The sequence below is a fragment of the Pan troglodytes genome, chromosome 2 (assembly GCF_028858775.2).
Source record: "Pan troglodytes isolate AG18354 chromosome 2, NHGRI_mPanTro3-v2.0_pri, whole genome shotgun sequence".
Taxonomy (NCBI): Eukaryota; Metazoa; Chordata; class Mammalia; order Primates; family Hominidae; genus Pan; species Pan troglodytes.
Window position 1 is genome coordinate 101,891,214 of NC_086015.1, and position 16,987 is coordinate 101,908,200.

Here is a 16,987-nt window from a genome sequence, read left to right on the forward strand (position 1 = left end):
GGGATCCAATTCCCTTCCACTCGAATCTGGAACTGTCCTTAATGACAGACTTGTCAGGAGTCCAGTGGAATGTGAAGAAAGTGACACTACATAACCTCAGTGGTTAGAACAGAAAACCACCATACTGCCTTTGCCTTTTTCCATGGAATTCGTGTTCTGAGCCACCCATAGGCAATGCAGCCTGCAGTCCAAGATGAGCTGAGCCTTTGAGTCATCCTCACCTATGTACAGACATGCAAGTCAAAAACCTGCAGAAGATTCCTGTCTCTAAATATTGTAACAGCAAAAGACACATGGAAGGATAAGTCATAAAGAAACATTTGGCTTTTCAAATCTTGTACTCCTTAGCGTGCAGAAGCACTTATCTCAAATACTCTGCTGACTAGGAGGGTCAGCAGAGTACAGTGATGAACAGAAAATAGTGGTTAAAAATTTGCTCCAGAGAATTTACATTTCTCCCCTCCAGACACCCTTTATTACCATGAACCTGCATGCCTAAGACAGTTAGGTGTTCAGGCCATCTGGAGGTGCACTGTGGTCTTCAGGTAGACTGAATTAACACCAGTAAGAAATTGAAAGAGAAATTCACTTTGAATAACAGTAGGATAACCTGTTTTCCAGTAGTTATGCAATTCTTTTCAGACATAGCCTAATCCATAGTAGAAATGCGTGGTTATTGAAGAACTGAAAACAAATGCACAGAAAAATTTTATCTTCATTTACCCGCCACAGCTTTAAACACAACTAAATAGGCTAGCATTTTAGCATTATATCATCACTATGTAGTGATTTTCTATTTTTTAAAAGCTAAACTGAGGTTGATCTGAACATTTGTTCCTATATGCCTATATTTTTCCTAGTATTAGATTTATTGAAGTATTATTCACATATACAATAAAATTCCATTTTAAGTTCAGTGAATTTTGATAAATGTATATACAGTCTAGTAACCATCACAATCAAGATGTAAAACATTTAAATCACCTCAAAATACTCTTTTGTTCCCTTTCACAAATCTGCATCCCCTAACCCCTGCCATCCATTGATCTGCTTTCTGTCATTAAAGCTTTGCTTTTTCTAGGTTTTCCTATAATGTAGTCATATAGTAAGTACTTTTATGTGTGGCTTTCACTTGGCATAATGTTTCTGATGTTCACCCATGTTACTGTCATTAGCAATAGTTATTCCTTTTCATTGCTTAGTATTTTAATATATGCATATATCACAAGTTGTTTATCTGCTCACCTGCTGTTAGCCATTTGGGTTGTTTCTAATTTTCAACTATTGAATAAAGCTGCTATGAAAATTGAGTACAAAACTTGTATTTTTCTTGAGTAAAATACCTAGGAATGAGGAACTATGGCATTAGCATAGTTGAGCCTTGAACAACACAGGTTTGAAGAGTTTTGCTTCTTCGCAGATTTTCTTCCACCTCTGCCACCCTTGAGAGAGCAAGACCTACTCTTCCTCTTACTACTCCCACTAAGCCTACCCAACATGAAAACAATGAGGATGAAGACCTTTACGATGATTCACTTCCACCTAATGAATAGCAAATATATCTTCTTTCTTATGATTTCCTTAATAACATTTTCATTTCTTTAGCTTGTAAGAAGAGTATATAATACATATAACATAAAACATGTGTGAATTGACTATGTTATTGGTCAGGCTACCAGTCAACAGTAGGCTATTAGTGATTAAGTTTTGGGAGAGTCAAAAGTTATACAAGGATTTGAAACTGCATGCAGTAAGGAGGAGTTGGGGCCCCTAGCCCTAATGTTGTTCAAGGATCAACTGTACTAAGAAATATATGTGTTTTCCTATATTATCCTGGCAACAAAAAATATAAATATTTCTTAGTCTTATTTCATAATAAAATTTATTAGCAGATCTCTTGTAAGACAGTTGAAGAATTCATACATTTTCCAGCCCCAAAAAGGCCACACAGAATCACAAACATTCAACGTGTTCCACGATAATGATATGTATGAGATGCTCTTCCTTATAAACTTTATTACAAAGCAAATAAAATAATACATTCATAATATATGAACAAAGAAATCATACATTAAGAATCCTGTTGTGATTTGCTCTTAAGAGCAAAGAGCTGCAGAATCTCTAATATAAAAAAGAGGACATTTTCAATGTGTCCATTTTCCTAAGAAACGTGTGTATGAAATGCCTCCAAGTTTCTCATACTATATATACTTGCTTTAAAGAAGGAAATTATTTCTCATTTCATTTTCCAAATGAGAAACATTGCCTAAATTCATGACATCCCTAGGATTATTCTTAGTCTCAACTTCCACACAGAGATGTCTGAAATAGAAAACTCTTAAGTATCAGAATTCAGGGATATAAGCTTTCACATTCAAAAGTGCAGAGAATCCCAACATTAACAAACAATGGTTCCACAAAAATCAAAATTACAACTTAGACATCTCTAAAATAATAGTAATGTCACTTTAGAGTTTACAAACTACAGAAATAACTGAATTGTAACACATGCAGAGATTAAGAATATTTCAAGTGCTTCTAAATACCTATTAGAAAAATGTGTATCTATTTGACAATATTATGTTCTCTGGAGAAAGATATATAAGGATTACAGCAGAGACTTCAGTATTGACAAAGTAAAATTTTTACCTTCAAGTTGCATTCTAAAATTACTATGAAGTCTCAACTTCACTGAATTAATGAAAATAAAATATATTCCACGACAGATTTTTGTGGCACAAATGAAAACTTTAAAAAATACATGAAACAAAAGATGAGAGATTTCCTGATACATATAATACTATTTATATTCCCTTATCTCAATACTTGGAAACTCAATGTCCTATTTTGTAAACTAGTCATATAAAATGACACTAGAAGTATAAATGAGGTTTAATCAATTGACTCTGACAATCTGCCATCTCACCATTCATCACTGACAGCATCCAAAACATGTTATCATCTGCCCACGAGGTAGGGTGCAGAGTGGAGAAGACTAAGGCACGGGTAACTGCCACACAGTGGCAAAGTGCCGACCAGTGGCATGGGGAGCACACATCCTGTGCCCTCCAAACCCCTGCACAGCCACTCTGCCTGCATCAACGCACCCAGTCCCTTGGATGGCGTAGAACTTCCAGAATTTCAGCTTCTTTGGAATTCTCTGAGGGTGAATGCATGTACTCCCATCTATGCATGTCCAAAACAAAAGCAAAAAACATCATAAAAAAATGACACACATACCTCTTTACTTAAAATAAATGAAAAATAAAATCCTAAGAATAAAAAAAAAAAGCCTTATACTTCTTTGTCTCTACTGTGCCTGATGTGCCTTGTACCAACTTGACCTTTAAAAAAACTATTTGCCAAACAAATAGTTTCTTAACAACTCTTGGGTATGCTTTGGCTAGTATTAATATCCCAGAGCCAAAATACACCTTTAATATAAACCAGGGTTTCATATAGTGTAGAAACTCAGGTGATCCATGGGCAAACCTTCTTTAGCTTAATACTTACGCATACCTCTTCTCAGAAAAACAAATAGGCAGAGAAGGTCCATCTCACCTCCTAGCCACCATGACTCAGCCTGTGTTCTCTCTCCCTCTAGTCTCTCCTTGCCCTCACAGAGCTGTGGGATTCACCATGTCACCACTTAAAATACCCAATTTGATTTGCCTTATTTGACTGTGATTTTCTTATAAAATCAGCAAAGTCAAAACTAACAAAGACCTAGGCACGACATCTGCAGTGTTAACTTTCATATTTTGTGGGTGTTTGGGAATTGGGAGTGTAGGGATAACTACTAAAATGAGTTATCTCCTTACCGGGCAGTTAGAGGTAAAGACATCAAGATACTTTCAATTCTGGATCCTGGAGTGAAGAGGCCAAACTTTGTGCCCCGATCATACAGCAGATTAAATTCTACATACCTGCCATAAATACATCAAATAACATTAAGGGCCAGCTCAATAAAATCTTAAGACTAACCCATAACAAATACTTAAAAAGGGGTGGGTTCTTCCCCCCAGTTCCCATCAGCTGGAACTGGCACAGAGGACACCAGCCTACAGCCCATTGAGAGCTCTCCATCTGGACAGGCAGAAATAAAAGGGTATTCTACCCAGCAAACAATAGAATATAGATTCTGCCCCAACATAGAGCAGTCACAATACAAGGTTATGTTTTCCCATAAGTAAACAGAATTGACACAAAGCTGAGAAGTTTAAAGCAGAACAACAATTAAGAAAAAGAAATGCATCCCTTCTCAGGATAACCCAGCTCTTTCTGGCCTTCCTCATAATCTGGAATGTTTTGGACTCAAAGATTTCATTTCACTGCCTGTAACCCACAACTAGTACTACTAAGATGGTGTAAAACTTCTGACCTGAAAGGCCAACTACAGCTAACAATAATCTATTAATAATGGACTATGATATTCTATATATTCCTCTTTCCTAAAGTAGTTAATTGCATTAATAAGCAGTCATATAATTCAGTCTCTCTGCAGATTAATAGCAATCATAATAAAAGGTAGTGTTGAGTTGCAGTGTTTTCATTTTTTTTTTAAATACCCTTAGCATCAACTAAAACTTGGTTCAATATGTTAACTGCCCTAGTCAGATCTGGACTCCATCCAGTTTAAAACCCTGCATCTGCCTTTAACATAGGATGTAAAAGGGTCTCCCTCTCCGATTTCAAAAGGATAATTTCTACTACTCAAAAGAATTTAGACTGATTCATAATCTGAAAAGTTCAATAAACAGTGCCCCTTTCAGATCATTTCTTATCTTATTCAGAAATTACTCCCTTGGTCTAAACTTCACTCACATATTCTTATTTACCTATTGGTTACTGTCTTGATGCCCATCTATAGCAAAATATCCTCTAGATTCCCACAATAATTTTTTTTTCTTTTCTTTTCTTTTTTTTTTTTTTTTTGAGATGGAGTCTTACTCTGTTGCCCAGGCTGGAGTGCGGTGGCGCAATCTCGGCTCACTGCAAGCTCCGCCTCCTGGGTTCACCCATTTTCCTGCCTCAGTCTCCCGAGTAGCTGGGACTATAGGCACCCACCACCATGACTGGCTAATTTTTTGTATTTTTAGTAGAGACGAGGTCTCACCGTGTTAGCCAGGATGGTCTTGATCTCCTGACCTCGTGATCCGCCCGCCTCGGCCTCCCAAAGTGCTAGGATTACAGGCGTGAGCCACCACGCCCGGCCCACAATACTTTAATTTTTTAAAAGCACCTTTTGTATGTGGAACTTGTCAAAAGCCCTGCAAAAGTGTAAAGAATTTTATCTATGCTCCCTTTCTAACTCTCACCATTTATCATTGACTTTTACGTACAAAAAACTATTTAATACCTTCTTATGTCTGTTTCAAAAAATAATTTAAGTGAATCTTCTGAATCCTTTTCTAAGACCATGGAAAATAATTTCATCTTTTGGCTACCTTTTTCACCTGATATTATCTTTCTGAAACACCTCTCTAGGGGATGGGTATGGTTCTCTAGTTTATATTGATGTATTTGAAGACCTATCGCAGAGACCCTTGTAAAGATTCCTTAATGAATTTTCTGTTGGATCCTTTCCTTTATTGAGTGAACGATGCCCCTTTCTCTACATTGGCCTCTCTACCTCCCACCAAGTTGCACTTAGATCTGATTTTTCTTTTTTAATAAAAAATTTCCATCTCCTATTCCTGGTATAGATCTGATATTCTATATATTCTTCTTTCTTAAAGTAGTTAATTGCATTAATAAGCAGTCATATAATTCAGTCTCTCTGCAGATTAACAGCAATCATAATAAAAGTAGTGTTGAGTTGCAGCATTTTCATATTTGTTTTTAAATAATATTATTTAATCTTTTCTGATCCTTTCCATACATCTGTCCTCTCTGGGGTGCCTATAAGTTAGGGACTTTAACCAATCCCTTCAATTTAACTAATGCCTAAATTTTATCCTGTTTCCCTTTCCCAGAATACAACGAACAAGTAAGTTAAAAGTCTTTAATTTCTGTTTTCCTATGAAAAGGATAACCGTAAGACTGACGTTCAAGGTCTGGGGGAGGATAGCAGTAACTGTGGGCAAGAAACTGGATGAGATTGCCAAATAAGAGACTGTAAAGTCGAAAGGGAATGAGACTGACTGCTGAAAGGGAGACCGGTGTTTGGACAGGGTGAAGACAAGGCAAAGTGGGTAACAGTAAGTGAAAAGGATACAGAAAACTGGTCATGACTGCAGTATTAGAAACCAAAGACAGTGTTGATAGCCCCAGGGAAGAACTGGAGTTATCTTAGGCCCCAGAGTTTATTGCCATCTTAAGGACCAGAGATAAGGGAGGCAGAAAGAAGCTGTCTTTGAAGAACAGTCACACACCATACCATAGAAAATTAATCTACTACCCCACAGTTCTGCCTATCTCATGACACCAGACATGCAATGATACACAACAACGACTTTCAGAATGATCTGCCATCAAACGATGTATAAAAAATAAAACAAAACCGCAAAACAAACCATTACTCCTGTCTATGAAGTTTTAAAGGATTCACCTAATTAGTATTGACAAAATCTGCCAAGTTTTGCCTACGAAATCTTGTGCAAAACTAGAATACTTTACTTTGCACAGAGTTCTAAATTGTCCTCTTGGGTATGTCTTCCCCACTAAACTATGAGGTTCTTTTTGGCAGGTCCATGTTACAGCCACCGGGTAGCCAAGATAGTGCCTCATCTCAGGGGCCCCAAAATAAGTATCAAGTGAAAGAAGGAAAGAGTGGTAAAGGTATATTTAAGAAATTATGGAAGCGAACAAAAAACATGTTCCAAAATAGATGCATTCTTTAAGAAATTTCTAAAAATTTACTCTCATGTTTTTCAAGTTAATAAATGGGAACCAGATAGCACAGGCAGTCATAAGAAAGGATATACACAAATGTTTATCTTTAGACTGGAAACATTATTTAAGTTGACCTCTTTAAGGCAAAAGCTTTACCTCTTTAGTACCCAAAGCTTCTTTTGCCTAACACAGAATTAACGTCAATGAGAAAATCCATTTTATAGCCATGTTTCAGTAGTATACAGGCATTTAAGGCGGCAATGAGAAACTGATTGGGGCCAGCAGGCTGTATAACTTGGAGTGGATTTACAAGTACACCGTGGCTGGAGACAGCCTCAGACTGGACACCCCACCGAGCTCACCAGGCTCACTGCACAGAACAGGGTGGTTAAAGTGAGTATCATGGTAAGAAGCACAAACCTGCTTCAGCTGCTTAACTTTAGGCACTACACAGACCATAAGTTTTGAGGTCATTTTGACCCAGTTCCACATCTGAGATCTTAAATTTACCAGCTGTGTCTCTTGGGCAACAGACTTAACTTTCTGAAAAAAGATGATTACACCTATCTTACAGGTTTGTTGAAAAACATCAGATACAAAATGCCTAATGTAGAGGCCAGCAAAATTTCTGAAATTATTTCCATTAAAATAACTTCCGTGAAATCTTTAAGATGAATGAAAAAAGGTGTGATTCCAAATTTACAAAGCAGCAAAGACATTAAATGATGTCTACATCTTGACATAAGGCTGGAGGGTATTACAAGAAGACTAAGAGAAATCAGAAGAATTAAATTCAGCAAGTACTTACTACATGCCTACTATGAGTCTCTAATGTATAGATGAATTAAATAAACTCTGCTATAATTATAATATTACTTTACACAATGTCTTTTAATTCACTTAATATTCATCTAGCTATGAAAAGAAATTAACACAACTATTACAAAGTATCTGACAACACAACACTCGCTATTATTAAGAGCTGCTCCACCTCCCCCACTTAGCCATGAAAGAATTCATTTTCCAGTCACTTACCGTCCTCTTCTGAGCTGCTGCCACAGCTTCTCCTGGGGGGTGAATGAGTCATCACAGTGCTTTTTCACAAGGGGAATGTAAGAAGGAACTACAGCCCTGGCACAGCTCTGTACAAAGCGAAACACCTCCTCCTTGGACGGAGAGTCAAGATCATCAAAAAAGATACCACCAATGCCCCGCCGCTCTCCACGATGGGCTATAAAGAAGTAATCATCACACCTGGAAAACACAGCGGCGCCAAACCAGGTATCAAGTGGAAAAAAACAGACATGAAAATCAATGTGAGCCTTTCAGGTTACAGCACTATCCTCAACTAATGTCAGGATGGTATCCTTACTTGCTGTCCAACTATGAAAATGAAATGAGGACTTTAGACAGATAGATTTTTTGCAGATATCACCAAGGTAGAAAATGCTTATCCTCTTTTTCTTTTTTTCTTTTTTCTTTTTTTTTTTTGAGACGGACTCTTGCTCTGTCCCCCACACTGGAGTGCAGTGGTGCCATCTCGGCTCACTGCAAGCTACGCCTCCCGGGTTCACGCCATTCTCCTGCCTCAGCGTCCCAAGTAGCTGGGACTACAGGTGCCCACCACCATACCTGGCTAATTTTTTGTATTTTTAGTAGAGACGGGGTTTCACTGTGTTAACCAGGGTGGTCTCGATCTCCTGACCTCGTGATCTGCCTGCCTCGGCCTCCCAAAGTGCTGGGATTACAGGCGTGAGCCACCACGCCTGGCTGCTTATCCTCTTATTTTCAAAGCGACCAGGCAATTTCACACAAGTCTCTGTAAAGGATGTGAAACTCTAAGAACTTTAGTGAAAAGAGAAACAGTCCAATATCCATAGTGTATTTCTTGGAATAAGCTGCTGCCTTCGGAAGCACTGCTGCTTTTGTAGGAGGCAGGAGGACAGGAATCTTCCACCAACAATGACACCAACCATGGTGCAAATCCAAGCTCTCTTGAGTGAGTTCTTTATTCACCAAAGGAAGGTACTATAAACAATCTCTCAGGTCTCTTTCAGAAATAAAATTTGATGGTTCTATAGCATGAAAGACAGGGAAAAGTTGGTGGAAAAAAAGGTTCAGATAATATCTTTTATTATTTCATATGTCATATCAGACATATGAAAGTTTACCCTGTGAGGCAGCACATAAAACTATTAATCTGTTCTTGAGTCTTTTCCCCTCTATGACTACTAGAACAGGTTTCCTAAGAAGCCATTTCCTGGGCCGGACGTGGTGGCTGACGCCTGTAATCCCAGCACTTTGGGAGGCCGAGGCAGGCGGATCACGACGTCAGGAGATCGAGACCATCCTGGCTAACACGGTGAAACCCCGTCTCCACTAAAAATACAAAAAATTAGCCAGGCGTGGTGGTGGGCACCTGTAGTCCCAGCTACTCGGGAGGCTGAGGCAGGAGAATCGCGTGAACCCGGAAGGCAGAGCTTGCAGTGAGCCGAGATCGCACCACTGCACTCCAGCCTGGGCGACAGAGTGAGACTTCATCTCAAAAAACAAACAAACAAACAAACAAACAAAAAAGAAGCCATTTCCTAACTGTTAAACTTGTAAAATAGTTTATATCCTAAAAGTAGTTCTTTTGATAATCTCTGCATAAGGGTCCTTAAATAGAAAAACATGTTCAAACAAAAACTAAAAGCTATTTAAAAGGTTACCTTAAATACAGCTTCAATTGCTTAAACAACAACAACAAAAAACAACAGATGCAAATCCCTAGAACTGACGCATCGGTAGAATTCACCTTAATCGTGACTTGTTGGCCTTCTTTATATGCACATTTTATTAACATAGTCTAAAAAAGTATATCCTGAGTAAAGTTGTAAAGTCAGTTTTTAACCCAAATCATACTATTTCAAAATCTCTCTTTAAAACATTACAGAATTAAGTGATCTACTTATTTCCTAGTCAGTGTTCTGCTGCTTACAACAGAATAGCTGAAACGGCATAATTTATAAATAAAAGGAACTTATTTCTTAAGTTATGTAAGCTGAGAAGTCCAAGGTTGAGGGGCTTCATCTAGTATGAGTGTTCTTGCCGGTGGGGTCTCTGCAGAGTCCTGAGGCAGTGCACAATATCACATGGTGGGGGGCTGAATGTGCTAGCTTAGGTCTCTTCTTATAAAGCCACCAGTCCCACTCCCATGAATTTAACCCATTAATGCATGAATGGATTAATCCATCCATCAGGGCTCTGCCCAATCACCTCTTAAAGGCCCCAGCTCTTAATACTGCCAGATTGGGGGTTAAATTTCGACATGAGTTTTGGAGGGAACAAATATTCAAACCAAAGCTTTTATACTAAAAACTTCTTTTTAACTAGCTACCATCCTAGATATTTTATTACCTAACACTGTTTAAAGTCATCTCAGTAATAGCTAGAAAAAGGAACCAAAAAAGAGAACTGTCTACTCTATTAGTCCTCCTGGAAGGATGCTAAGTTCTGAGAGAGAGGAAAAAACAAACAAAAAACCAGTATCTGCATGCATCCATGGCTGTGTAGTTTTCAGTAGTAATATTAAATCAAGAGAATATTCAAATGTTTCATCTTTCCTGACGATTTTAAAGCTCAACTCCATACTCTTGCATAAATATTAACATTCCACAACTATTAGCTCTAAAAACAAAGCAAAAAGACAAAAATTCTTTGTCCTTCCTTTTTCAAGAATGCCAATTAGCTCTAAGCAGAATTGAGTACTTTACTCATATTCCAAACAATTTGTGCCAAGATTCCATTTGATGATAACAAATATTCTGGGTCTTCTCCCAACTTTTGTTTGTTTGTTTTCTTATTTTATCATTAGAATTTCTTTAACAAATTCTCCAATTCTTCTTTCCCCTTGGCCAAAATCTCTGGTATGCTGGCATCTCCCTCTAGTGGTTCTCCAACCCTTCCAATGCCCTTAGACATTCCCAAGGCAACATCAGGAATAATAATTCTCATCTGGAATAAGAATTTAACAACCCACTCCAGATTAAAAAGCCTCTCATTCTCAAGCATAGATCACCTTATAGTTTATAGTCTACCATTCTAAATCATTTGGAATAAAAAGATATTACTACTCAATTTATATTAAATATTTCTAAGTAAATAATTTGATACAACCACTTAAAACTAGTATTCTAATTCTTCTGATGAGCAAAGTAAGAAAACTAGTTCCATTTTCATAAGCAGAAGAGGGTATTTAGTGACATAATAGTTGCCTTCAGAAGGAACAGAATGTAATTTTGGGGTCATGAAAGTTCAGTAACTTTACCTACCATTTTTTAAATTTGGGGTAGAGATCTGGACCATGCTGGTCACAAGCCTCCTTCAGAGTTCTGTGAAAATGGACAGCGTCTTCTTGATTCAAGTATGTTGGAGTGAGGTCACATCCACCACCAAACCACCACTGCTTGTTGCCTACCAAATCAAGACATGGGATTCTAATGTGGACTTTTGAGATTCAGCATTACTGGCTATATTAGGACACTTACTTTAGCAGCTTAATTTATTCAGCATAAAATGGATGACAATAAAAAAAATTTTAACTGATTTTAGCTCTGAAGACCAGTAAGGCCTAGGCAGAAAAAAAGAGGTAAAAGCGGCCAGGCGAGGTGGCTCATGCCTGTAATCCCAGCACTTTGGGAGGCCCAGGCAGGCAGATCGCCTGAGGTCAGGAGTTCGAGACCAGCCTGGCCAATATGGTGAAACCTCGTTGCTACTAAAAATACAAAACATAGCCGGGCGTGGTGGCCACCTATAATCCCAGCTACTCGGGAGGCTGAGGCAGGAGAATCGCTTGAACCCAGGAGGTGGAGGTTGCAGTGAGCTGAGATTGCGCCACCACACTCCAGCCTGGGCAACAAGAGTGAGACTCCATCTCAAAAAACAAAATAAAACAAAACAAAACAACAAAAAAGAAGAAAGAAAGAAAGAAAAAGAAAGAGAGAGAGAGAGAGTGGAACTTGCAAGGAATGATATGCAGGGCAGTGAATGATAAGACAGTACACTGGTGGATCAGGAAGTGTATTGCAACTCTGGCTGTATATAAGAATCACATGACGAGCTTAAAATAGCTCTTCTAGATCACAATAAACACAGACACACACACACACACACACACACATCTCTAGCCCAGGAATCTGTAGTTTATAAAACTCCCCAGGAGATTCTGACACTCCTTGTATTAAGAACCATTGCCAACCCCTCCCCTTTCCTAGAAAGAATAAAAACACTTGCTGAGGTAACTTACCACTTGAGAATAACTGTTTCATGTGCTCACAGGTCCATGAGTTGTCAATACCAGTTACCAACTTTAAACATAAAAGGTTGAACCAAGCTGAATGGCTTCAAAATGAAAAGTTAAAGCAGTGACTTTAAATGCCATCACCTACAGAGACACCAATAAGAATAGGTGTGGCACTGCACATGTACTCTGTCTGACATGTGGTATCAGATAAAAGACAGGCTGGAACTATGTGCACAGGAGGCATGATCAACTGCATCCCATTTTAAACCCACTGCTAATGCCCTGGTGACTAGCAAAGCTATGCATATGTAAAATATTTTCCAAAAGCAAGTTCTCAATTTCAACTTAACCTCGTACATAAGGTATTCCTTCAGATGTAATGAATTTATGTTTGCAAAGAACTCTGGGTGCACACTGAAGTTCAGGTTCATTCCTTCTATGTTGGAGGAAATATGGGAAGGTTAGAGTCAGTCAATACCATTCTTTTTGTTTTGTTTTGTTTTGTTTTTCTGAGACGGAGTCTCGCCCTGTCACCCAGGCTGGAGTGCAGTGGCACAATCTCCGCTCACTGCAACCTCCGCCTCCCAGGTTCAAGTGATTCTTCCACCTCAGCCGCCCGAATAGCTGGGACTACAGGTGCGTGCCAGCACGCCCAGCTAAGTTTTTGTATTTTTAGTAGAGAGGAGATTTCACCATGTTGGCCAGGCTGGTCTCAAACTCCTAACCTCAGGTGATCTGCCCACCTCAGCCTCCCAAAGCGCTGGGATTACAGGTATGAGCCACCATGCCTGGCCCCATTCTTACTTGTCATGTCTCAGGCATAATCCATTGCACTTGCCAAGAAATTGCCTTTACATTGCCTCCTGAAAGACCTAATTAAGACTATTCTTTCTCGCTTTTAGATGTTATGCCCTCTTATCTGTTTTAAAATGCACATTTTGCACGATAGTACTTTCCATAGCTCCTGAGACCCTTACCATCAGCTTCTTCTACTTCAAAGTATCTGTAGTTGAAATGGATAGTAGGAGCATGAGGATTCTTGGGGTGGATAACAGAGCTCACGCCCATAGCACAAAATGGCAATTTACCTGGAAAGTAAAATATGAGTCGTGAGCTATATTCAGTTACCTTGAATGCCTTGATACAATTTCACTCTAATATGATTTCCAAGTCAATTTTCAAAAGCTGCTTTTTAATTTGTCACTTAAAAACATAATTTTAAAAAAGTATTTGTCAACGTGCGGCATATGAACCCAAATGGCTTTTTTCAGAAGCAATATTTATTTTATAAATAAAACTTGTGGGCAAAATAAGGTTTGCAGGGACTATTAGAGACTATCAAGACTGTCTGATTTACCATCTTTAGTCTTCAGAACTTTTCCTCTGCTTCTCATTTGTTTTGCAGCTTCCTCTGAAAGATTTCCATGAACAACAGAAATGCTCACCCCAGCCTTTTCGAAAACACACCCATCTTGAAGTACACAGCTGATGCCGCCACCTCCTGTGTATAGAAATGTAAAAAAGCAGAGAATGTAAGAGTATGTGCAAAACTGAAAGAAACACTTGCATGAAGATGGTTATTTTCCCGTTTCCCAAATCTTTTATATCAGTGTATTTATCATTTTATGTACAACACAATTAGATAACTAGCTTAGCTTTGACATATGCTATTAATATTGGGCAAATACTGGACCTTCTCATATCACTAAACTGAATATTTCTTCAACATTCTCCTGCCATCATCTAAAATAAATCACTGGAATATTCTCCCTTCAGATTCTACTGTTCAGAATGGCATCTATCAGTTATGATATATGAGAGAAAACTAAGGTTAAAAATAGGAATGGGTAGACTTGAAGGGTGTTCTATTATTACTGAATTTAAGAGATCAATATTGTTTCAAAAATTTCTTTCTCAGTGGGCTGCTTGCCTTTTAATTTACAAGCAATTAAGAAACAGTAGGTAATCAAATTCTGAAGGGATTCAGAACCTTACAGTGCGTGAGATGCATATTAGTATTCACGTGTACCAGCCTTACTAATTTTTTTTCTTAAGGTATTAGGGTCACTGCAAGGGCAATGTTTCATGAAAGTTCATGTTTGGCTTGTTTTATTTCTAAGAACATTTAGAGCTGGATGGGACATAAGATGATCCAGTACAACCCTCATATATTCCAAATGAGAAAACTGAGGACCAGAGGGGCAAAACATCTTATCCAAGATCAAACTGCTGACAAGTGGCTGCAACAATTTGTCTAAATGCTGTCTATGCTTCAGACAATATTCTAAGCACTTCACATATATTCCATCCATATATATATATATATATATATATATATATATGGATATATATATGTGTAGTATGAGGATTAAATGAGATGAAATACATATATATTTCATAGATGGGAAAACAGCCATAAAAAAGTAACTTCTGAGGATCACACAGCTGGTCTAGTACTTGAGGTTGTGTCCTGGTTCAGTGGTCTTTGCTTGAAAACATAAGATGGAAAACTAGACTGAACTTCATTTAATATAGATGTGTCAGTATCACAGCTCAAAATCTGCCGGTGAGAAGCTGCTGTTGTATTTCCAGCTAGGAAAAGTCAGGAATCTTTCAAGTTTCCACTCAAGATGTGGGGTTTCACTGTATGGGCAACAACATGGTCATGAATGTAAGCCTCTATGAGAACTGGGTTTTGATGCTCAAGTATTTTGATATCGGAAGAGAAGATTTTCCTAGCAGGAAATCTGATGCGTGCATTTGGTAGTGCTACTGAGAAACCAATCAAATATATCTTGTGTAACAGTAAAAAGAAGTGGGAAGATTCTGACACAATGACATCCTGGCTGGAGGAGTTTAGCCGACACTTAGCGCACAGGAGATGAGTTCTTTCCATCTCCTAAAGAGGAAAAAGGGCAAATTCACCCAGAGAAGGAGAGAAAATGTGTTCCATAATCTACTGAAATTTATGTTCAGTAACGAACTTTGGACATCTAAGCTTGTTAGCTGCAAATACCCCTTAAGAGTTCTACAAAAAAATGCTGCTACGGAATTGCAAAGATTTTGAAATGCAGTACTACAGTGACAGCTGATCCGGGTCCATACCTGCAAGCAGAGGGCTAGTGACCCTTTCGTGTCCATCTTTTTATCAGCGGCCTCTAACCAAGCGGCCTCTCTGTGGGTACCCCCTACCTACCCCATCCCATATTGTGAACTATTATATTTTCTGTCTGCAACCTGGAACCTGACCCTTTTTCCCTGTCTCCAACTCCCGCCAGGGGCCGGCCTCCTTACCTTCCTTCCTCTCCCACCGGTCCACAGAAAAGTTGGCGCCCCCGTCTACCTGTGCCAGAGCCTGGCACACCTGGGCCTGGGTCTCCAGAATCAGCAGCTCCATCTTGGTCTTCATGTCGCCCGGCCTCCTTCGCAGCTCGCCCAGGTCGGTCACAGGCGGGGCCATGAAGCTGCTGCAGCGGTGGGCCAGCTCATCCTCCTCCTCCTCCGGCCTCCCCAGCGAAGTGGCCCGCGTCCCCGAGGTCTTAGGCAACATCTCCGCCCGCTGCACATGCCCGAAGGCGGCGGTGGCCAGCCCCACCAACCCCGCCAGCGCCGCGGCCAGCCCTGTCCCCACCCAGGGGCCGCCTCTCGACGTCGAGCCGTGCCCCAGCCCGCGGCTCTGCTCCGTGCCAGCCGGGCCAGGGGGCCGGCAGACGCGTCCGGCTGCGCTGCGCTGGGACCAGGCTCGGAGCCCTCCGCCGCCGAACTGGGACCAGGCGCGGAGCCCTCCGCAGCCGCCCCGCGCCACGCGCCAGCAGGGGCCCGTGCTCAGCCTGCCCATCTGCAAGGCCATGTTCCCGCACTATCACCTGGAGCAGTGCCTGCGTCCCAGAGCCCTGCGTTTGAGCCCCCCACCCAGACCGCCGGAGTATTGAGCCGGCGAGCCGCACAGGCGGAAAGAACCTTTCGGGAAGAGCGGCTGCAGCCTCGGGCTCCGGAGGCGGGGGCGGGAAGTGGGGCGCGCTGGGAGCTGTAGTCCGGATCCTATCGCCGCCTGCGGCGTCCCTGCGCGGGGCGGGAGATAAGAATCCGACGCGCCCAGAAGGGCTGGTCCGAAGGGAAGAGAGTGGGGCGGGGACGGTGCTGTGGAAGGGACGGGAGAGATAAAAGAGGCTTTCTTGTCACGTACAACCTCGGGTCGGCTGTTTACTCAGCCAAAGAGAGAAGATAGAGTAGGGCTGGGAGGCTGAGGGCGGACTGGGGCGGAAATGTGGCAGAGATCCCAGTCCCGCTTACATTTTCAAACAGGATTTGCGAATACAGAGCCTGGCTCAGGATCTGTATAGACCCGCCCTTCGCCCAGGGTCCTGGTCCTCTAGAGTTTTTAGAGGGGATGGGCAGGCTGGGGAACTCTTTGCTGAAGGATGGTTTTCTAAAGAGAGTGGGAGAAGCTAGTAATGGACTCGGAAGAGAGTCGAGGAGAAGACTTTCTGTGATCGAGTCCACATCACAGTTCTGTCCTTAAGATTTCCCCAGGCTGGGGCCGAGCGCGGTGGCTCAAGCCTGTAATGCTAGCATTTTGGAAAGCCGAGGCGGTTGGATCACATGAGGTCAGGAGTTCGAGACCAGCCAACATGGTGAAACCCTGTCTCTACTAAAAATACAAAAAAAATAGCCGGGCATGGCGGCGTGCGCCTGTAGGCTCAGCTACTCGGGAGGCTGAGGCAGGAGAATCACTTGAACCCGGGAGGCAGAGGTTGTAGTGAGCCGAGATCGCACCACTGCACTCCAGCCTGGGTGACAGAGTGAGACTCTGTCTTAGAAAAAAAAAAAAAAAAGGTTTCCCCAGGCCTTGCTTCTATAGTGCCTACT

The 16,987-nt window shown here is 40.8% G+C and overlaps 2 protein-coding genes across 4 annotated transcripts in view; one reads left to right on the forward strand and one right to left on the reverse strand.

The window, feature by feature from the left end:
* Positions 1-2,680, forward strand: part of GPR15 (G protein-coupled receptor 15) — a 48,554-nt gene extending 45,874 nt beyond the window's left edge. Inside the window, exon 3 of the mRNA XM_063805075.1 lies at positions 1,421-2,680. The gene's annotated coding sequence lies outside the window, so the exon portion shown is untranslated. The remainder of the gene's footprint in view (positions 1-1,420) is intronic.
* Positions 1,864-16,765, reverse strand: CPOX (coproporphyrinogen oxidase). 3 transcript variants are annotated; one of them, XM_516615.7, is made up of 7 exons: positions 15,413-16,765; positions 13,476-13,619; positions 13,096-13,206; positions 11,148-11,289; positions 7,870-8,088; positions 3,822-3,926; positions 1,864-3,186 (listed from the first exon to the last, which is right to left on the reverse strand). In XM_516615.7, the coding sequence occupies exons 1-7, from the start codon at positions 15,966-15,968 to the stop codon at positions 3,099-3,101; spliced, it is 1,365 nt and encodes a 454-aa protein (XP_516615.3). In that variant the 5' UTR covers positions 15,969-16,765; the 3' UTR covers positions 1,864-3,098. The 3 variants fall into 3 exon arrangements, with proteins under 3 accessions (XP_516615.3, XP_009444229.2, XP_016797026.2); XM_009445954.5 differs by lacking the exon at positions 13,096-13,206; XM_016941537.3 differs by lacking the exon at positions 3,822-3,926.
* Positions 16,766-16,987: the final 222 nt, after the last annotated feature.